General features: G+C 37.5%; 1 protein-coding gene across 1 annotated transcript in view; it reads left to right on the top strand.

Moving 5' to 3' along the window:
- Positions 1-18,467, top strand: part of SLAIN2 (SLAIN motif family member 2) — a 37,649-nt gene that overhangs the window by 2,969 nt on the left and 16,213 nt on the right. Inside the window, 6 exon segments of the mRNA XM_033060054.1 lie at positions 6,901-6,941; positions 6,944-7,048; positions 11,827-11,991; positions 13,024-13,185; positions 15,182-15,541; positions 17,643-17,780. Of these exon segments, the coding sequence (XP_032915945.1) occupies positions 6,901-6,941; positions 6,944-7,048; positions 11,827-11,991; positions 13,024-13,185; positions 15,182-15,541; positions 17,643-17,780 (971 nt within the window).

Raw genomic sequence — 18,467 nt, 5'->3', positions numbered from 1 at the left:
GTGGCAGAAGAAATAGTTTTCTTAACTGTTAAAATTACATTGTTTTACATTTAGTATTTGCATGAGATTAGTGGCTGTGAATTTAAGACAGAACACTTGATACTGTGATTGAAATTGACACTAGAATGTGACATGTTTCTTTAAATCTACATTGTGGAGTTAATTAGCTCATTTTTAGCTTTTAATTCTTTATTTGCATTTAGATAAATATGCAGAAGAGAAGTGTAAAGTACAAAGTAAAGGAGAAGATGCAGTTAGCAAACAAGCAAAGGAACTTTGACACTGCTGTTTTAATAGCAGCATTAGCTATTAAAACATCCTTACAGTATTAGTGAACTTTGGGACTGTTTATATTTTTTCTTTATTGTTTTTCTTCTCTGTGGTTATTGAAATCCAGATACACTTCAAGTTTTAAGCATTTTCCCATGAGGCAATCTTCAAATTATGTTGTAAATTATTGTAAATATTTCAGTGAATTTAGATTAGGTTTCTTGTCTATATGCTTCTGAATGGTATTTAATGGGCAGAAACTTTCTTCCTGATAAGGTCCTGTAGGTGGGCACATCTGTATTTGCACACTGTACTGAGCTCTGCACAGACCCATGTAAGCTTTAAGTCTACTGATAATTTCCTCCAGTTATCAGTGACTTTCATAATCTACTCTGTGGGTGTTCCTGTTTAGCTGTTCTTGAACCAGATTGCATCAAATTTAGTTTTTTTCAAAGTTCAATCTGAATGCGTCTTTTCATACTAATCAGTTGAAAAGACATAAGGGTGGAAGGGGTGACCAGAGTGGAGAAATCTTCAGAGAAGTGGTGTGCTCCTCCTTGCCTGACTTGCTGGGTAAGGTTGGGTGTGGAAGTGCAGCACGTTGGAGACACTTGGATAACAGTGTGCAGGGTGGCTTGCCATGCTGCTTTTAAAATAGTTTATTGGGTCTTGAGTTTATTGCAGGATAAGTGTGCACACGTGGGCAATTACTGTGTTGTGGTAGTTACTGTGCTGTGAACCCACTGTAACTTCCTTTGTGGTAACTTGTTACACGATCATTCACCTAAGCTTTCTGAGAAGTTTTGTGTTAAAGATGAGTAAAATATGCAGTGCTTTTCTTCAAAATTTACTTGCAGCATGTGCATAAGAGAGTATAGAGCTTACTGTGTATCTATTTTGTACATGTCATTGCTCAGCAAACTTCAGAACAGTTGTGTCCTTTTTAAATGACAGTGCTATAAAAACTAGCCTAGCACCCATGTTCTCATGTCAGCATAAAGTCTCCTTGGTAGGGTTAAAATAGCTGACAGTTGACTGACCTCATTTACAAACAATAAATACTGTGTATTTATACTGTGTATTTAAAATGAAATTATTGCTGTTTTTTTATACTAACTAAATAGCTAAAGCAATAGTTTCAGTGTTTTTTAAAAACTCAGATTGGTTGTGTATCCTGACTAGTTAAAATGGAAGGCACATACTTGTACTATTATACTCACTCTCATTCAGCAGCTATTTCTAATTTGCACCTGTTTACAATAGTGTAAGTTTTCATTCCACGATCCATTATCGTTAGTTGGCTAAGGGCCTGTTTGAGATACATGATTGTCATCTGTAATGGTTGTGTTCCATCTCATATTGCTAGATGTCCCTTGAGCACTAACATTGTTTTGGAATCCTGGTTTGCCATAGTGAGCTGGTAAAGTATACCATGACTGTTTTAGGATGGAGCTCTACCTGAATGAAACCCCATTGCTGAAATTACATTGCAGCATTTCCTATTCAACTGCTGCATTTCATTGTATTAATGTGGTTTAGGCTCCTTGGAAGCTGGGCAGATTCTGATCAATTTCTGTTCCATGGCGTAAGGAAAAGAGAAATTGCTGCTTTTCATTTTGTGGCAGATAAAAAAGTCAAGTTGATTTAAAGTTGTTGGGGTTTAACCAAATTCAGATAATATCTTCACAAACTAGGAAGATAATATGAAAAGAAGCATGTAGGAAAAGCAAGGGTTATTGAAGTTGCCAGTTTTATAATGAAGAACAACTTCTAACATTAAATAATACTTTGATTAGTGTCTTTGAGAGATCCATGTTTGTCGTGAAACAGATTTTTGAGGGCTGGAGGAAGAATCCTGAGGAAGAACTATTTCCATTTCTGACTTTCTTTGTGATAATTGTAGCTTTTAAACATGCTTGATATTTAGATACAACGAGAGCTTTGATATGGGTTTCCTTTACTGTCCTAATTATAGTCCTGAAATTTACTACATAGTCATGTCTTGTTAAGGCATGATTCACATTTCTACTACTTGTAGGTGTTGGTAGAGCTCTCAAGCATAGTCATTAAACAGAATTTTGTTTTGGAGCACCTTTAGTAGGATACAGAACTTTGCAACTTTTTTCTCTTCAATGTAAATATCAACAATGCTATGTTTGAGTGCATATGCTCTAACAAATTTTTTATGAGAAGCTTCTCAAGTTGTACAGCTTCTCAAGCTCTCAGTTGTATAATTTGTGTGATAGTTCTAGGGAAACTACATGATGGTGTTTTTGATGGCCCATTTCCCATTCTACAACATCCTTTTCCGACACGAACATGTTCTTTTGGAGGAGGAAATGAACAATGGCAGTAATTTCCAGCAACTTGCTGGGGCACAGCTAACTATCTAATTGTTGGGCATAGAAGGATAGTTTTGTTCCAAATTGCACTTTGCAACCTCTTGGATATTCTTAATTCTACTTGAAAATTGCATCATGTAGCTGAGATGTGCCACTGTAATATGAAGGTTTAATGAGACTGTCAGAGGGTTTTGTAGTATCAATATCCTGGAGTCTATAGTCATAGACTGGAGTTTTGTGCATCTCTCTGAACTAAAAGTATTCTGTGAAGTAGAGCTGAAAACTAATAATTACAGGCTAAGCAATGTGTATCTCGGTCAGGTACAACTGTATAGGAATTTTGTGGGGTGGGGAGAAAGAAAGGAAATCCTTGGACCACATAAGTGCAGGGATGTCACTTAATTTTTTGGTTGATTTGACTTTCAACCAGAGATGCTTTTCAGATCTTTACTGTCCATTCAAAATTCATCTTACATTTTAACATGCTTAAGCCACTTCAAGATAGGGTTTCCCAAAACTTTTAAGTTGTTTTAAAATAGTTTAGATTGACACTGTTGTGTTGTAAATTATCTATTTCCAAGACTGTCCAGTATTATGATCTCCTGATTTATGTATTTTCAGTAGCTTTTCGCTGTGAAATTTCCTTCTTGTATTTTAGGGGCATTTCTTATTGCTCTGTCCTTGGATTTCAGCTTTTTCTCCTCATCATGTCTTCAGGTTTTTTGTCTTGCTTTTGCATGCATCATGTTTTGTGTGTTCCCATTTAATTTCCTTTATTGTACCTTCCAGTTTTTGCTTAAAGCTAATGAAGCTAAAATAAATGAACTCTAACTTCAAATTCCTTCCATGTGCCATCTTCTGTCTAATTCAGATTTGTGACTTCATGTTCATCTGCATGTTTCCCCTCACTCTTACACTGAGCAGTGGAAGGATATTGATACAAAAAGACACTTCCTTTTTTTTTTCCCAGTTAGAATCTCAGCTTCTTGTTTCATGCCTGTGGTAACTAGCCTCTTGTATTTTAATGCACTGGGAGGTGTTCCTCAGGTGAGGTAATCTGTACACAGATATTCCACTCAGTGGTGTGTCCTCTTTCTTCAAAGCCTTTTCTGACTCAGCTGTGTCCCAGTGCAATGCGCTGCAGCTTGCCCCATTTGGCTGACATCATATATGCTTGTAGTCACAGCAGCCTTCCTACAAAAGCTCCACCCTTTTTTGTGCTGCATCTTCCTGGAACTAATCAGTAGAGCCCCTGGCTGCTTTCAGCCTCAACTTGGTGCTGTTGTGGTGTGGCTAACTAGTAAGAGCCAAAGGAAGGTAATATTAATGGCTGCAGCAGAGTCATAGTGTCTGGTCTTCTTAGTGTTGTTTCAAAGTAGATCAAAGCTCCTGAGCTCCTTTTAATGCACTGTTTTCTTCTACTTTACCTTATATCACTGAGTTGTAGAGTCTTTTTTTCTGTGCAGAGATTGGAGTATATGTTTCTGGTATATTAACATTTGTAGTGTGAGTGGCAACTATAAGTTGTCAGCTTCCTCAATCGTTTTTAACTTCCTGTTTTGGGAGAGTTGATTTACAGTTGTTAAAGATGTAAGAAGTTATTCTGGTAATCTTCGGTCTTGAAGTTGCTGTACTGCCAATCAGTGCTGTTGTATTGCTGTAGAATGCAGTGACAGGTACAAATGGGATCTGTTCTGGAAGGTCCTTCAGCTAAGGAGGACCTGTATCTTTTGGGTCAAACAGTTTGACAAAGAAGACCACTTAGCTGTGTGAAGTTAGTTGTAGATGCTTCATATACCTGTTCTTTTTCTGATGTTGGGAAGAGAGGAAGAGGTAATAGAAGCATCACTCGGATTCTTTGGCTTGCCCTTGGTCCTTTTGATTCTTGTAAAATCAAAGTTAGGCAAAGCAAGTTGAATTAAGTCAGTCTCCAAACTTGAGATTGGCTGTCCTTTGTCGGGTTAGATATTAAGATCGCTGCTTTATAATGAGACTCCGTAATTGCATAATGTGCAAGAAATTGCCCTGAAAGAGCTGATTTGTCACTGCATCAGTGTACATGTGTGTGTTGTGAGGTAGTGGAGTTGCATGAAATACATATGTTCTCAAGTTCTGTCTTACCTTGAAGTCTAAGTTATGAAACAAAGGTTGATCAAGGAAAACAGTTGACTGGAAAGAGGTAGGGGAATATATATTTGCAATATATATTTGATTAGAAAGGGAGGTGGAAAAGAGGGAGCTGTGTGAGCCTGGATTGCTTCAGTAAATAAACTGCTTGTGAAACAAATGCAACAGCTGGGAATTCCTGAAAAGAATGTGTTGAAGCTTAAAATACCAGGTAGAGTTTTGATTAGAACAATCTTGTATGTTTGTTCAAGGTGTCCCTTTTGTGTGTTTCTCAAAGAGGACATGCACTTTAATTTCTTGCCTTTTATACTGGCTGCCACTGTAAACACTCTGAATGTGCATGGAACTTTTCAAACACGGCAAGGCATGTCAGTTATCCAGAGAACTAGGAGTGAGTCTGGCCTGTACTGGGCAAAAGCTGGGCTTGTTGCCTTTGACACCTCTTTGTATTGTATAAACACACCTTAGGACAGAAAGGAGTACAGGAAAGTGTTAAAAGACAGTAAATTCAAAGTGTTACAGAGATAAATGTTAAAATTTACTTCCAACAGTATGGAGATGCCATAGAAATTACAGAAAGTGGCATCTTTGTTTACACAACTGTGAAAATTGAGTGACTCTTGTGCTTTTCAAGGATCTTCAGGGCTATAAATACATGAAGGGCTTTTAGCTTTTCTTTTGGGCTGAGTGCCTGTGAAGATTGCAGGCATTTCTACAAAAGCAGTTATGACAGACAGCATGATATTGGCCAAAGCATAAACCCCTTGAACTACAGCAAGTTGTAGTGACTATTTTGATTGTTACAAACAGCTTCATTTTTTTTTTAAACCTGGCAGCTAAGAAATATTTTTTCTCCTGGATCTGCAAGCATGGCTTGCTAATTTCAGTGTTAGAGGGAAGAGTGTTTTGGGGCTCGCTCTTAACAAAGATCAGTGTTTTGGGTGATTTTATAAACGTGTTTCTTTGGAAGCTTTTTAAGAAGTGAACTTAATGGTAGTAATTACAAAAAAATCTCTAAAAGCTATTATAACACAAACAGAGTTCAAGTTCTAGAATTACAGAGGAGAGATGAGATAATCTTGTAGAGAGAAAGTTGTGGGAAATAACTTCTGTGTTGCTAATGTCATTGGCATAAAGAGAACAATTTTTGCTGTGTATTTTGTACAGAAGCGTGTCTGAGTAGACTGTCAGATGTTCCTAAGTGATGCTGTGGCATACAATCATATTCACTTGGAATATGAAGTCTGTCATTACTCTAGAAGAAACACTCATTTAGCTGTTTCTACATACATAATCTCTCGTTAGAGTTGTGTGTCTTGCAGTTCACTGTTGTCTTTTGCTGAACCACATTTCCAAGTTTGGGTCTTATAAGAAGTCCAAAGTAAGGCTTCAAGTTCCCTGTTTTGAGTGTGTGATTGGTTATGACTTTTCCTTTAATGTGTCTGTTGAGGGAAGAGGAGTTTTTCAGCTAAATTTCTAGAGTCTTTAAACTGGACTACTACTTTCTTAAGTCATGGAATGTTAATGTTAAATTAATGGAGATGCTGACAAAATTAATGGAGATGCTGACAGACATGCTTCAGTACATCTGGCAGAACAATATGATCTCATTGTTTCTCTCTACTCTCCTATGTGCATTATCTCTTTTTCCTTGTTGCTAATGCTTGACTGCATACCTCCTTAGGACAGAGATAGTCCCTTTGTTCTGTGTTCAAAGAGAATGGAAAGATCAGGTGCTAGAATAGAAATAATAAATAAAAATTGTTTATTGTTCAAGGCCACTGAAACAGTAGTTGTGTGTACTTTAGCACTGCTCCTTGGCTACTAAGATGCTAATTGCTTCCTTTGTTTAGGAAAACAAGAGTTCTCTATTGCATACTGTTTCATTTCTTTCAGGTGAATTGGAAAAGATTAATCTTAATTTGTACATTTATGCGACAGTGAAATTGTCCATATACATAATGTGTGTGAAGTCCATGTTACCGCTATTATAGTCTATCCAAAATTTTAGGGTCAAATCTGTGCTTTCTTTATCTTTTGGGGTTGTACTATAGTGTCGATAGAGTAAAAACAGAAGTAGCATATTCTGTGGTATTCTGTTGCATGTCTGATCTTATGCTTTTGTCTATCCTCATAAATTTTTTTTTTCTCTCTTTTCCAGGTTATATACATCTCCAAAGAAAAAACTGAATCCACTGCAAAAAGTGTCAGTCCATTGGTTTGGTGCAGACAGGTACTGGATTACCCAAGTCCTGATGTTGAATGTGCTAAAAAGTCACTGATCCACAAGCTGGAACAAACAATGTCAGGTGAGTTTCTGCATACTAAAACCACTGGGTTGTATGTATTTATTCTGAAACAGCATCAAAATTAGGTAATGGTTGTGAGATAAGATTACTTGTTTCTCAAACTTTCATTATGGTTTACGAAGTCATTGATTCTACTCATTTTCTAGATTATATGAAATGAAAGAAGGCCTTAGTTCATGAGTCATGATTTCAGAGTTTTATAATAATACCTGCATAGTTTGGTCTGATGCTTTCAGGAAGAAACAATGTTTTTAACTTGAAAGTTTTCTCATTCTTTTTTAAAATAGAAGACTGTATTAATGTATCATAATGGTTAGAATGTTAGCATGGAGCTTGGTTTTCTACTAATTACCTCTTTTATTTCATCTAAAGCAATGGAGGCTTAATTTTTTGACACTTTGGGGAGATGATAATTTCTTTTTCTCCCATCCCCAGTAGTTTAAGATCAGTCAAATTTTTAAAAAATCCAGAGTTTGATTCTTCCTAATACTAATTAGTTAGTTATAGTCAAAACTAGAGAGTGTTTGACTCTGTGAGAATGAAAGTCTGCATTCTCCATCCTTCTATTACCAGACTTTATGTCAAACCAGCAGCAAAATGCTGAAGGTCTGATTAGAATTCATTGTCCATCTAGTTTCTTGCTTTATTTTGTTTCTTTGTTGGAGCCTATGTTTTTTTTAATTATACTGAGATAACTCACTTTCTTGCTATTAATAGCTATTTTCTTCCTGTTCCTTCTTTCTGCAGTCTGCTGCTGCCCCATGTTAAACTGTTATCTTCAGGAATTAGCAGAATGGTTGGACTTGAGCTAAGAGTGTATGAACACACAGTTCCGGGAGTGGTTCCAATGGCCACATCCTTTCTATAGTTATACATAAACTTTGTGCTGAGTTTATTTGACTGTAACTTCTTTCCTGTCCTTGTTTTCTGGAGCAAACTGTCTTTATTCTGGTTTGTACTAAAACTGTTCTTAATAAAATTTGAATCCATTCTTTATTCTTACAAAAATTGTGGACATAGTGGTGAAAGTGCCTACAGTACAAGTCACCCTCAGTCTTCCCTATTTCTTGTGCTTTTTTATGCTGCCTGGACAAATGTCTATTAAAAATTTACCTGAACAGTTAACATGATATATGGCTAGATACAGGTAAAGACTGAGATTCTAAACAACAAAAAGCACTCACATCACAGGGATTTATGAATGATGATACAGGTTTGGGAATGTGAATACTACTGAGTATTTATGAATGGATAGCAGTTGATTGACATAATTCTGTTTATGGTTTAACTTCTTTCAGAACTGAGTAGAAGTCTTCTAGAAGTACCACAAATTCTGTTACCCGTAGGGCATCTTTAAAAATTCATAGCTGAAGCAGAATGGCAGGAAACTTCTCTGTGAAATGGACACATTTGAAAGTTTTATCATTCAAACGATGTGTTTAGGTAACTTCACCTCTTTTTTTTTGTTTTCCTCTAGACTTGCAGATCTGCTTCTGGCAGTGATACTTGCAAGAATACCAGAATTAATCTATAGTATTAATTGATGGAATTACTAACAGTAGAAAAGATGGGCACATGCTAGTTGGAGCAGATTGCATGTAAAAATGAATTTTCAACAAAACAGAAAATTGTCTTTTAGAGCAACCATTTTCCTTTACAGAATGAAGGTAGCAGGGAGCTCCACTGGAGAAGTAGTTTTTCTTATAACTTTCTGTGTATTTCCTAATGCCAACTTCAGGAGTATCATTTAACTTGTGTTTTGCATAGTACTTGTGCCTCATGGACCCGTCACTTAATCTGTTACTAGCTACTGGTTCAGTTCATAGATTCTGGTTCCAGTCTCCATGGATAAGGTTTTTCACACTTCTGTAACTTTCTTTCCTGAATCCTTGCTGATTCTTCTTTTGCATTGACTCTTTTTACATTGTTAGTTCCTGTTGTCACTTCTCTAATCTTAATATCTTTTTCCTCTTTTTCAATCTCGAATGCACTCTTGTATTTCACATTTTCTTCTTCCATTGTATTTTTCATTGTATGACAATAAAGGAGGGAAGAAGAGCTCTCAGCTCCATGCTACTGTTAGCATTTACTAATGCACTGCCTTGTCAGCAGTCAGGTTTACAATTGAAGAGCAAGTGTTGGAAGTGTGTTCAGACTAGAGGGAACTTTAGGTATGCTGCAGTCACATTTTCCTATTTTCTACAGTGAAAGAGAAACTTGAGACCATTTCAGCAAAATCATAACTAAAAGGAATTAGATGCTGCATACTGTTTCTGAATGTTATGAAAGAAAATTTGCATTAGAATAAACTTGTTGATTATCAACTCTCCCTTCTGGTGTTTTGAAAGCTAATGTGTAATCTTTTGTAAGCCACTGTTTAGTATTAGGATCATTTTAATGCTAAAATAATTATCTGTCTTGCTAATTTTGTCTGACACTCCTAATGAAGACCATATTGCTATTTGTAAAACAGCAATATTTTCCTGAATCACAGAAGTCCCTGTAAGAAAACCTTTAGGAATTCTGGTCCAGAAAATGGATTTGAATCTTTTTTTTTTTTTTTTTTTTGGGAAAATGTACTGTGCTGAAGAAGGTTCACACTAGCTAGGAGGAAAACTGCTGCGTGTATCAAGTCTCACCACATACTGGAGCAAACTTTTTAAATGTAGCAAAATCATGCTAAGTTTCATCCAAAAAAAAAAATCTGTGTATGATCAAATACTTTGTATCATTATGTGTGTATACAAAGAGCCTTTTTCTAAGCCTATACAGTAGCAGAACTGTTTTCTAATTTGTGGTTAGTAGTTTAAAATACTTGTCTGTGTAATAAATGCAAAAGAAAGAACTGTTGTGCAGGACTTACATTTCAGGATTTTTAATGACATTTTTGGCAAGAGATGAAAGGTAGATTTTTTTGTGTGTGTGTGAGAACAAAGATTCAATTGGAATAGATGCTTTGGGGTTCTTTTATAAATGCTAGAAGCTGATATCAAAGGCCTCATCATCATCACCCAGAACAGAGAGACTTGTAATTACTGGTTTTGTTTACAGAGCTTCATCATAAAATGGAGGTTTTCCCTTCTAACACTCAAAATAAACGGAAGATACCTCATGAATACTTGCTAGAATTTAGTGAATTCACAGATTGCTGAAATTAACACATATTGTTTAAGACTTGCGGTGAAAGCTCGAATATAAGCCTTTCCCCCTTCATGCATAACTGTCTTTTCACTCTAACTAAAACACTGGTAGTATTAACTGGTTTAGAAAGGATCTTTATACAAGATGCAATTTTAGGAATTTGCTGCAAAGTCAGTTATAATTTCTGCTGCTTTTGTCTTTGTGCTGCATTCTGCCATTGGCTAGGTTGGATGATACATTTTTTGGGAGGCATTCTTAATAACTGATTAAGTAAGGTAATCAGTTAAAATACTCCTGTTACCTGTTAAAATATCTCCTGTTAAATCTACTTTAGTAGGTCAGATAATAGGGCAGCCCCGCCAATGTTTGCACTGGACAACTGAGGATGTAGTGACCAGAGCAAAGGGAGAAACCAAAACTTTGCTGGGCTTTGCTGCTGAAAGCAGCATTTCATGCAACTATAGTCTGTTTTGGCTTATAATGTCAAAGCAGCAATGATTTTTAGTAAGGAAATTTGGGTTCACTTAATTATTTTTTTTTTGTCTACTGCTATCACTAGCCTAATTCTTACTGCACTCATAGAAGCCCCTTTCCATTAAGAAAAATGTCACACAATTTTTTTTAATAGCTTACTTTCAGCAGCTGCAACTAAATCTAATCTGGATTTATATAACATCAAGTTGGGATTTCTAGCTTTTTCATCTTAACATTTTGCAACATAATTTGTTCTTATATATATTTCTGCATAAATACACTTCAGCAGCAAAGGAACTGATTTGTAGCAGAAGTGCCTAAATATCTTTTGGATCCCACTACCTCCGTAATTGAAATTCCATTTTCTGTTATATTTAAAATGCAAACTTTTGAGCAAAATAGTCAAGTAACTAGACAAATAATACACCTGACAACCAGCAGAATTTCAGTATCATAGTGTTCATCACTGTTTAAAATTCATCTGAAAATACATCAACACTGAAACATTTACAGTAAATGGCAGAGGAATGTACCCAATTTAGATGTTATATTGCGTATGAGGTTGAAGCCTATGGTCAAAAAATCCCAAGTCATTAGAACAGAAGGTTAGGAGTAGGAAATAGCCAGTTTGCTTTAGTCTGGTAGGTTCATGGTACCCACAAATCTAAACAGAAGCATTTGCCTTAAGCATATGCTAAAATGAAAAGCTATTAGGGAAATTTTGTAGGTGATACTGCTTAGTTGTGTGGTGCCAGTCTTGGTGTTGCTGTAGAAGTATTGTGTGATTCAGACAGGTCTGAAAGTGTCACTTCATGGTGTGCTCTGGTTTACGTAATTGTGTATAGGGTGTATATTAGTGTAACTGAGCTGCTACTGCCTTCCTGCTGCTTCCTAGCACCTGCACTGGACATCTCAAAGACAGGATTTTAGATCTGACTTTTAAAAGGAAAATATTTGTCACTGTCTTGTCTTACCCTCTTCTCTCCCTCTTTTCACATTGTGGTTATATCTAGGGCTGAAGAAAGGAAAAATTTCCTGGTGACTGAAGTTTTCTGCTTGAACTGTATAATAATTAAATCACACTAAAGACGTAATATAGTATTGTATTTGTTTTTCATTGATTCATTCAGTATAATTTATCACTTTTCCCCTCTTTCCTGCAGCTCTCAAGAGACAGAGTTTGTACAGCAGCCCTTTCAGTGCAGTCAGTTACGCAAGCTCCTACAGTCCAAATACTGGTAGCCCCTACAGCAGTGGCTTCAACTCTCCCTCCTCAACACCAGTGAAATCTGCTTTAGTCAAACAGCTCATACCTCCTGGTACCTCAGGTAAGTCACTGTGTGTCTGGTCTTTTCCTTTCTTCCTCCTCTTCCTTTCACAAATGTGCTCAGATAGACAACATTTGCATTGAGCTAGAGTAAGAAAGATTCCAGAACTTTCCAGTGTTTTGTAGGATGTGTGCATCATGCAGTATTTAAGCTTTTTAGGAAGGGCTTTTTTACATCCTTTCTGGCATGAGAAACATGTAAAATGTTTTCTTTGGGTGTCAGTGTCCCAAAAATCACTGATATATGTGATTAGCAGTTAGACCAAAACACATAGGGTTCATACTGTGGAGTTCCAAGTGGCTTCTGGAAGTGACCCTGTAATTGACAGGGGTGCAAGTTCCATGGTAGATGTTCAAAGGGTAGGAGTTGGTAGTTGTGAAATCTTTTTCAATTATCCTATTGTGTAGTAACTGAACATTTGGTATGCAGTGTATCCATCAGTACCTCCAAGATGGGAACAATGTAATAAAAGGAAAAAACATTCATTCCAGTTAAGCATTTCATGAGAATTTGTAGCCATCAGTGTAAACAGTAGCTTCTGGCAATGTTTTCTACTTTTATTCTGCACTGTAGATAGACACTTTCTTTGCATGAGAAAATTGATGCCTGGAATGTACCCACTCTGAAGTCAGACTGTTGACTTATTGTATGTAATTTAATTTAAGTTAGCTTACAAGGAAGGTGAAAAAACATTGCATTTACAATCCAGCTGTCACTAGTTCACTGTGGACTTTTACAGAAGCCTGCACTGCATGAGAGCCATTGCCCAGTTTATTATTTGCCACTAATTTGTTTTAACACGACTGCAAAGATTTTATGAAGTTGCCCATTTTAAAAGGTAATGGCTAAGCTCTGCTTTTGTAAGTTACATTTTCAGCCTAGGTTTGCAGTAAAATAATCAAATGTTTCAAATGGTTTGTCAGATCAATGTCTCAGTACAATTTCTTCAGACTGGTTTTTACAGGAAAGGAAATGCAACTTGCTTTTTTTTTTATAGCAACAATTCCTGTTACTTTGTTTTTTTTTTCATAGGTCATCTTAAAATTTCAGGAGATAGAAATCCTCCACTAAGTCCACAGTCTTCTCTGGACAGTGAATTAAGTGCATCAGAGATGGATGAAGACTCTATTGGGTCTAATTACAAGCTAAATGATGTTACAGATGTGCAAATTTTAGCACGAATGCAGGAAGAAAGTAAGTGGGGTTTTTTTTCCCTGAAGTCAAAGTGGAGTTGGGTTTTTTGTTTTGTTTTTCTTTTTAATTGAATAACTGCAGTAGCACTTGTTTAATAAGCACAGAAGTGGGGTATAAATTCTACTGTGGGTGTGCAAATGTAGTTCACCCAAGAAAGCTGGTTAAAGACTTCAGGCTCCAGGCTAAGGAAAGAAAGTTGCTGTGCAGGAGTTTTCTTTAGGAACAATGGACAAAACAGTTCTGGAGAGTATGAATTTGTAAAGTACAGTATTTGCTCAAAGGATGATTGTTAGAATGGAGTATTGCCTAGCACCATTCTTCTCAGGAGATTGGTGCCTTCCTGATGTAATCTAGTCTTGTTCACATCAGCTTAAACCACAATTTAAATCACCAAAATGTACAGTCAGTTGGCAAAGTACCTATATAGATATCTGTCTTTCATTATAGCTTTAGTTGAGACTATCTTTTTTGTCCCTCTGAATTTGCAGAAGGTGATAATTTTGGTTGCCTAACTAGGTGGTCTCCAGACTATTTTATTGTATATCCTTATCAGTGAAAAAACCAAAACCAAATGCCCAATGTATGTACTTTTTAATAAATTACAGTAAATTCACGAATACAAGCCGCACTGAGTATAAGCCGCATCTCTGGGTGTTGGCAAATATTTTGGTTTTTGTCCATAGATAAGCCGCACCCGAATATAAGCCGCTCTGTTGTTCGCAGCGAGGACCCGCGTGCAATTAGTAACAGAACCGCGGGAGGGCGGGGTTTACTGGCTGAGCTAAGGCTGTGCAGGCTCGGCCCGCTAGGGGCCGCTGACGGGGCCAGGTGGCCCAGCCCGGTGCTGCCGCTCGGGGCTGGCCGCCACTGCCACTGGGCTCGGTCACCCCGGGTCGGCGCTGCCCCGCGGTGGCAGGCAGGGACGGAGCTTCCCCCGCTCCTGCAGCGGCGGGCGGGGACGGAGCTTTCCCGTGCCCGTGGCGCCGGCAGCGGGCGCGGACAAAGCACCCCGCCTCCTCCCCGGGCCACGGCAATGGCTGCGCGGGGCTCCCGTTGGCTCCCGGAGCCACAGCAACGGCGGCGCCCCTCCCCCTCCTCCCCTGGGCTGCGGCAGAGGAGGGAAGAAGAGAGCTCTCCCGCCTCTCTCCCCACCCCCCGTGCTGCTGCAGGGAGGCCAGGGCAACACGGTAACACTGTAACAATTGCGAAATGCCGGCTTTTACTGGCAGGTGCTTGGCTCGGCGCCCTGGCTGGCACGTCTGAGGTTGTAAATGTCAGAAAATTATTCACACATTAGCCGCCCCTGACTATTTGCTGCACTTCCGGGTTTCCACCAAAATTTTTGTCAAATTGCTGCGGCTTGTATTCGTGAAATTACTGTATATACACATAGTACTCTAATGTGCAACATACACAAATATACACAAAATTACAATTTTTTAAAAGTATGCATTAAAGACAAGGTAAATGTTGTTTTAAGAATAACAGTTGTTCAGAATTTTCATGCTGCATCCCATTGGATTGGTTTGCATATCCCTGGGTCTGTGGGTACCACACTTCAGAGACCACTGATCTAGCACCTTCTAACACAGTTTCTCTAGGAGTAGCTTATTGTGTTGCTTTTTTGGTTAAATTCACTAATACATTGCTAAAGACATTTAATTGTTACAGGATGTTACTTGATACCAAAATTATTATGTAGCCTGTGTTGCTAGTTCCAGCCTGGGAGAGGAGATGAACAAGTACATACACAGCACACCTATATTGATGATTGCTTTACTAGGAAAAGGAATGAGCCCACCTACTTATTTCAAGTCATTATTAGCTGGTAGATAACTTTTTGGTACTAATCAGAATTTATTTAATGCCTCCAATAACAGGAGTTAAGGTGAGCCAAATTTGAGTTTGAGATCTGTGCAGATATCTGTTTGCACTGTCTCTAGTTTGAACCATTTGTGGGCTGGAAACAAATAAACAATATTCTTCTTGTTACCAGGCCTGCGGCAAGAGTATGCAGCCACAGCTTCTCGGCGTAGTTCTGGCTCCTCTTGCAATTCCACCCGGCGAGGCACGTTCAGCGACCAGGAGCTTGATGCACAGAGCTTAGAAGATGAGGAAGATGGCACACATCACACAGTGCACCCTGCTGTTAGCAGGTTTTCACCATCACCTCGCAGTTCTCCCTGGCCTTCACCAAAACAATCTCCAAGAAACTCACCTCGCTCCCGATCACCGGCTCGAAGCATAGAGTACAGTAGAGTGTCACCACAGCCTATGATTAGCCGTTTACAGCAACCTCGTCTTTCACTTCAAGGCCATCCTACAGACTTGCAAACTAGTAATGTCAAAAGTGAAGGTAAAAAACTATTTGAAATTCATTACACAAGTAGTTGTGTAGTTTCTGTAAAGGAGTTTCGTCAGTGTGCCGACCTAAAACTATGTGCCTGTGTAACATCATGGTTTAATCTCTGAATAGCTGAAGAAAACACAGAGCAAGCAAAGCTCAAGTTCTGCTGGGGCACCCTTACAATCAGATGAGTTGACAGGCTTATATTTATTTTAGATGTTATGCAGTCAATGAGTATAATTGAGTTTCATAGTGAGCAAGGTCTATATTTGGCAGACAAATGCACTAAAATAAAGCAGGAATACTCATTTACTAGTAGTTAGGCCTTGCAGATGACAGAACGAAACGCAGATGAAAGTAACTGGTCAGATAAGAGTAACATGGCAATTTATGCATGCCTGTAGCCTGTGAGGCAGCTGAATTCTTTCTTCTGGTTGCACAGGACTCTAAAACTTTTCAATCATGAATATAGTCTTAAAAACATTAGTACTTAATTCATGCATTTGTTGGATATTTTAGGTATCTCAAAGCTGTGTAATAAATAAAGTTTGCAGTAAATTCAGTGCAATTATACTGTAGTGGCATAGAGCAAAATAATATAATCCTGATACAATTTTTCTTCTTTTTCCTGGTAGCAGTCTGCCAGAAACTCCTTTTACTGGGATGAAATTTTGCAAGCAGGTCCCATTTCAACAATCGTAGTTTTTATCCAGCAAGTAAGATTTTAAGTTTAGAAAGAAAATACATTTAAATATTAAGAATTCCCCTTACTAGTAATAGTGGTTTGAGGAAATTTCAGGTATCTAGGAAAATGTGCAACACAAAAGCTAATCAATTATATTGTGACTTTTTTTTTTTAATCGAGAATTCCCTTCCCATTCATTTCTTAAAATGAAAATTTTAATGCGTACTAGATGAGCTGCAATAAAAATATCTCATGAGAGGAATGGTACCAAAAGCTAGTATCCCACATACCAGAGGGATCAAAATAGAGTGTGTGATCATGTGTTTCTGAAATACTTCCAAGGAGTTATCTTGCAGTGGTTTTTGTGCAGTTGAGTGTTGCTTGGATATTCAGAGTTATACAGCAGCAACCAAAAAAGTTGTTCATGTTTTCTCTTTTAATTTTTATTTGCCTAGAATGGTTGGAGGGAAATTTGGTTGACAGGGTTCAACAATGTAACAAGTACACTGTAAAGCAATGCAAACTGCTAGGTGAAGAAAGTACACTTGTTGGAATATTCAGTCAGTGAAGACTTTAGGTTTTGTTTTTACCTTTAGTCGTTGTGCATGGTTAACCTACTTCTTCCTGCATCCCTCTGCAGAATCAGGTTGGCCACTCATCCTGTCAAGGCAGCTCAGTCTTCCATCCAAAGTATGTCATCAACCCAACTCTGCATGGGTTGGAAGATACACAGAATGTCATTAGACTTGAGAAGTACTTAATGGCATCTTTTCATATTCTGTGAACAGTGGTAAAAATATTAGAAGACCCCTGAAGTATCAGCATTAGTTGAGTTAGTCAAGCCATATGTGAAAAATGAAGCATAACTGGATACTTCAATAATTTTGAATGCTGTGTATGAAGAGGTCCTTTCCAAGTGGTTGGCTGTTATTTGTTGTATAATGACTGATATGGAACAAGGCAGTCTCAAAAATTGACTCAAACATCTATATTGTTTCTACTCTTCAGGCAAGCATTTTGTTACAATTAACTTTCAAAATAAATACTCTGAGAACTGTGCAAAACTGCAAATTAGATTTGTCTGCTTTTATAATAGTAAAAATTATTCAGCTTTTATAATAGTACAATAAACCCCAGAGAATCACAATCCAGATATGTTTCAATTTCAAAGCACAATATGCTTGACTTTTTTTCACCATAGGTGAAAAATTGTACATTCTTACTTGTTTAGGTACGTAAATATTTTGTATGTGATAGATTTGAGAAGAAGTAATATAACAAAATACACTTTTAAATTGCAGTGTTGTTTTATATGGCTGACATTTTTTTGTCACTTACATTTTGGGGTTCAATGACGGGTTTGCAACCTGACCTTTGTCCAGCATCAGACTACACGTTGTGGTATCTTTGTATTATTTCATACAGAAAAACTAAGGCGTAGTCTTCCAAACTTGTCCAGGACATCTAACATCCAAGCTGAGTCTGTGAAAAACAGCAGAAGTGACTCAAACTTCCAAGTGCCAAATGGAGGAATACCTCGCATTCAACCTCAAGCCTCAGCCAGTAAGTACCTTTAGTGCTACTTCAGTGTAAATTTCCGAATTAAGTGATGATATTTGACTGTCTTCGACTCTCAGGGCAAAGCAAAACATTGCATGCCACATTGGTGATGCTAATCTTGATTTTTAATCAGACTTTTGTGAATCTGTTTTATGGTATACAAAATAATCAGAAAAATCCAATTTGTTATTAAGGTGTCATTCATAATTTCCTAAAGGTATATGTAAAAGTAATATAAATAATGTCAATACAATATTTGGGCTTCTCAGAAACTGTTTTCTTTCTAGGCTCTGAAAAAACATCTAGATTATGTGTATTGCTTTTTTTTTAACTAATGAAACATGACCTGAAAATGTTCATTTCACTTTAACCCTTTAAGTAAACCTGTGTCTGCAGTTTCTTTCCTTCTTGGTTTTTCGGTTTGATTTTTTTTTTTTTTTTTTTTTGGCACATGGATTATGTATCCGGTTGCCAATTTTGTTTACTTTAAGTGCCAGTTACTTCCTAAAAAAGGTTTGGATGAACCTGTGTCTCATAAAACTTATTAGCCCATTGCTGGACTCCTGCATTCCTAGTTTCTCCAAAAGTTAACTGCTGATATGAGAATGCTGCTATTCTCACAAATCTCCTTGAAAGTGGTGACCTTAAAGAAGCCAAAGCAAATGAAAATTAAATATTCAGTGTTTCTTC

This window comes from Catharus ustulatus, chromosome 5 (genome assembly GCF_009819885.2).
Source record: "Catharus ustulatus isolate bCatUst1 chromosome 5, bCatUst1.pri.v2, whole genome shotgun sequence".
Classification (NCBI taxonomy): Eukaryota; Metazoa; Chordata; class Aves; order Passeriformes; family Turdidae; genus Catharus; species Catharus ustulatus.
Note: the sequence above shows the minus strand (reverse complement) of the source record. Positions and strands in the feature narration are given on the sequence as shown.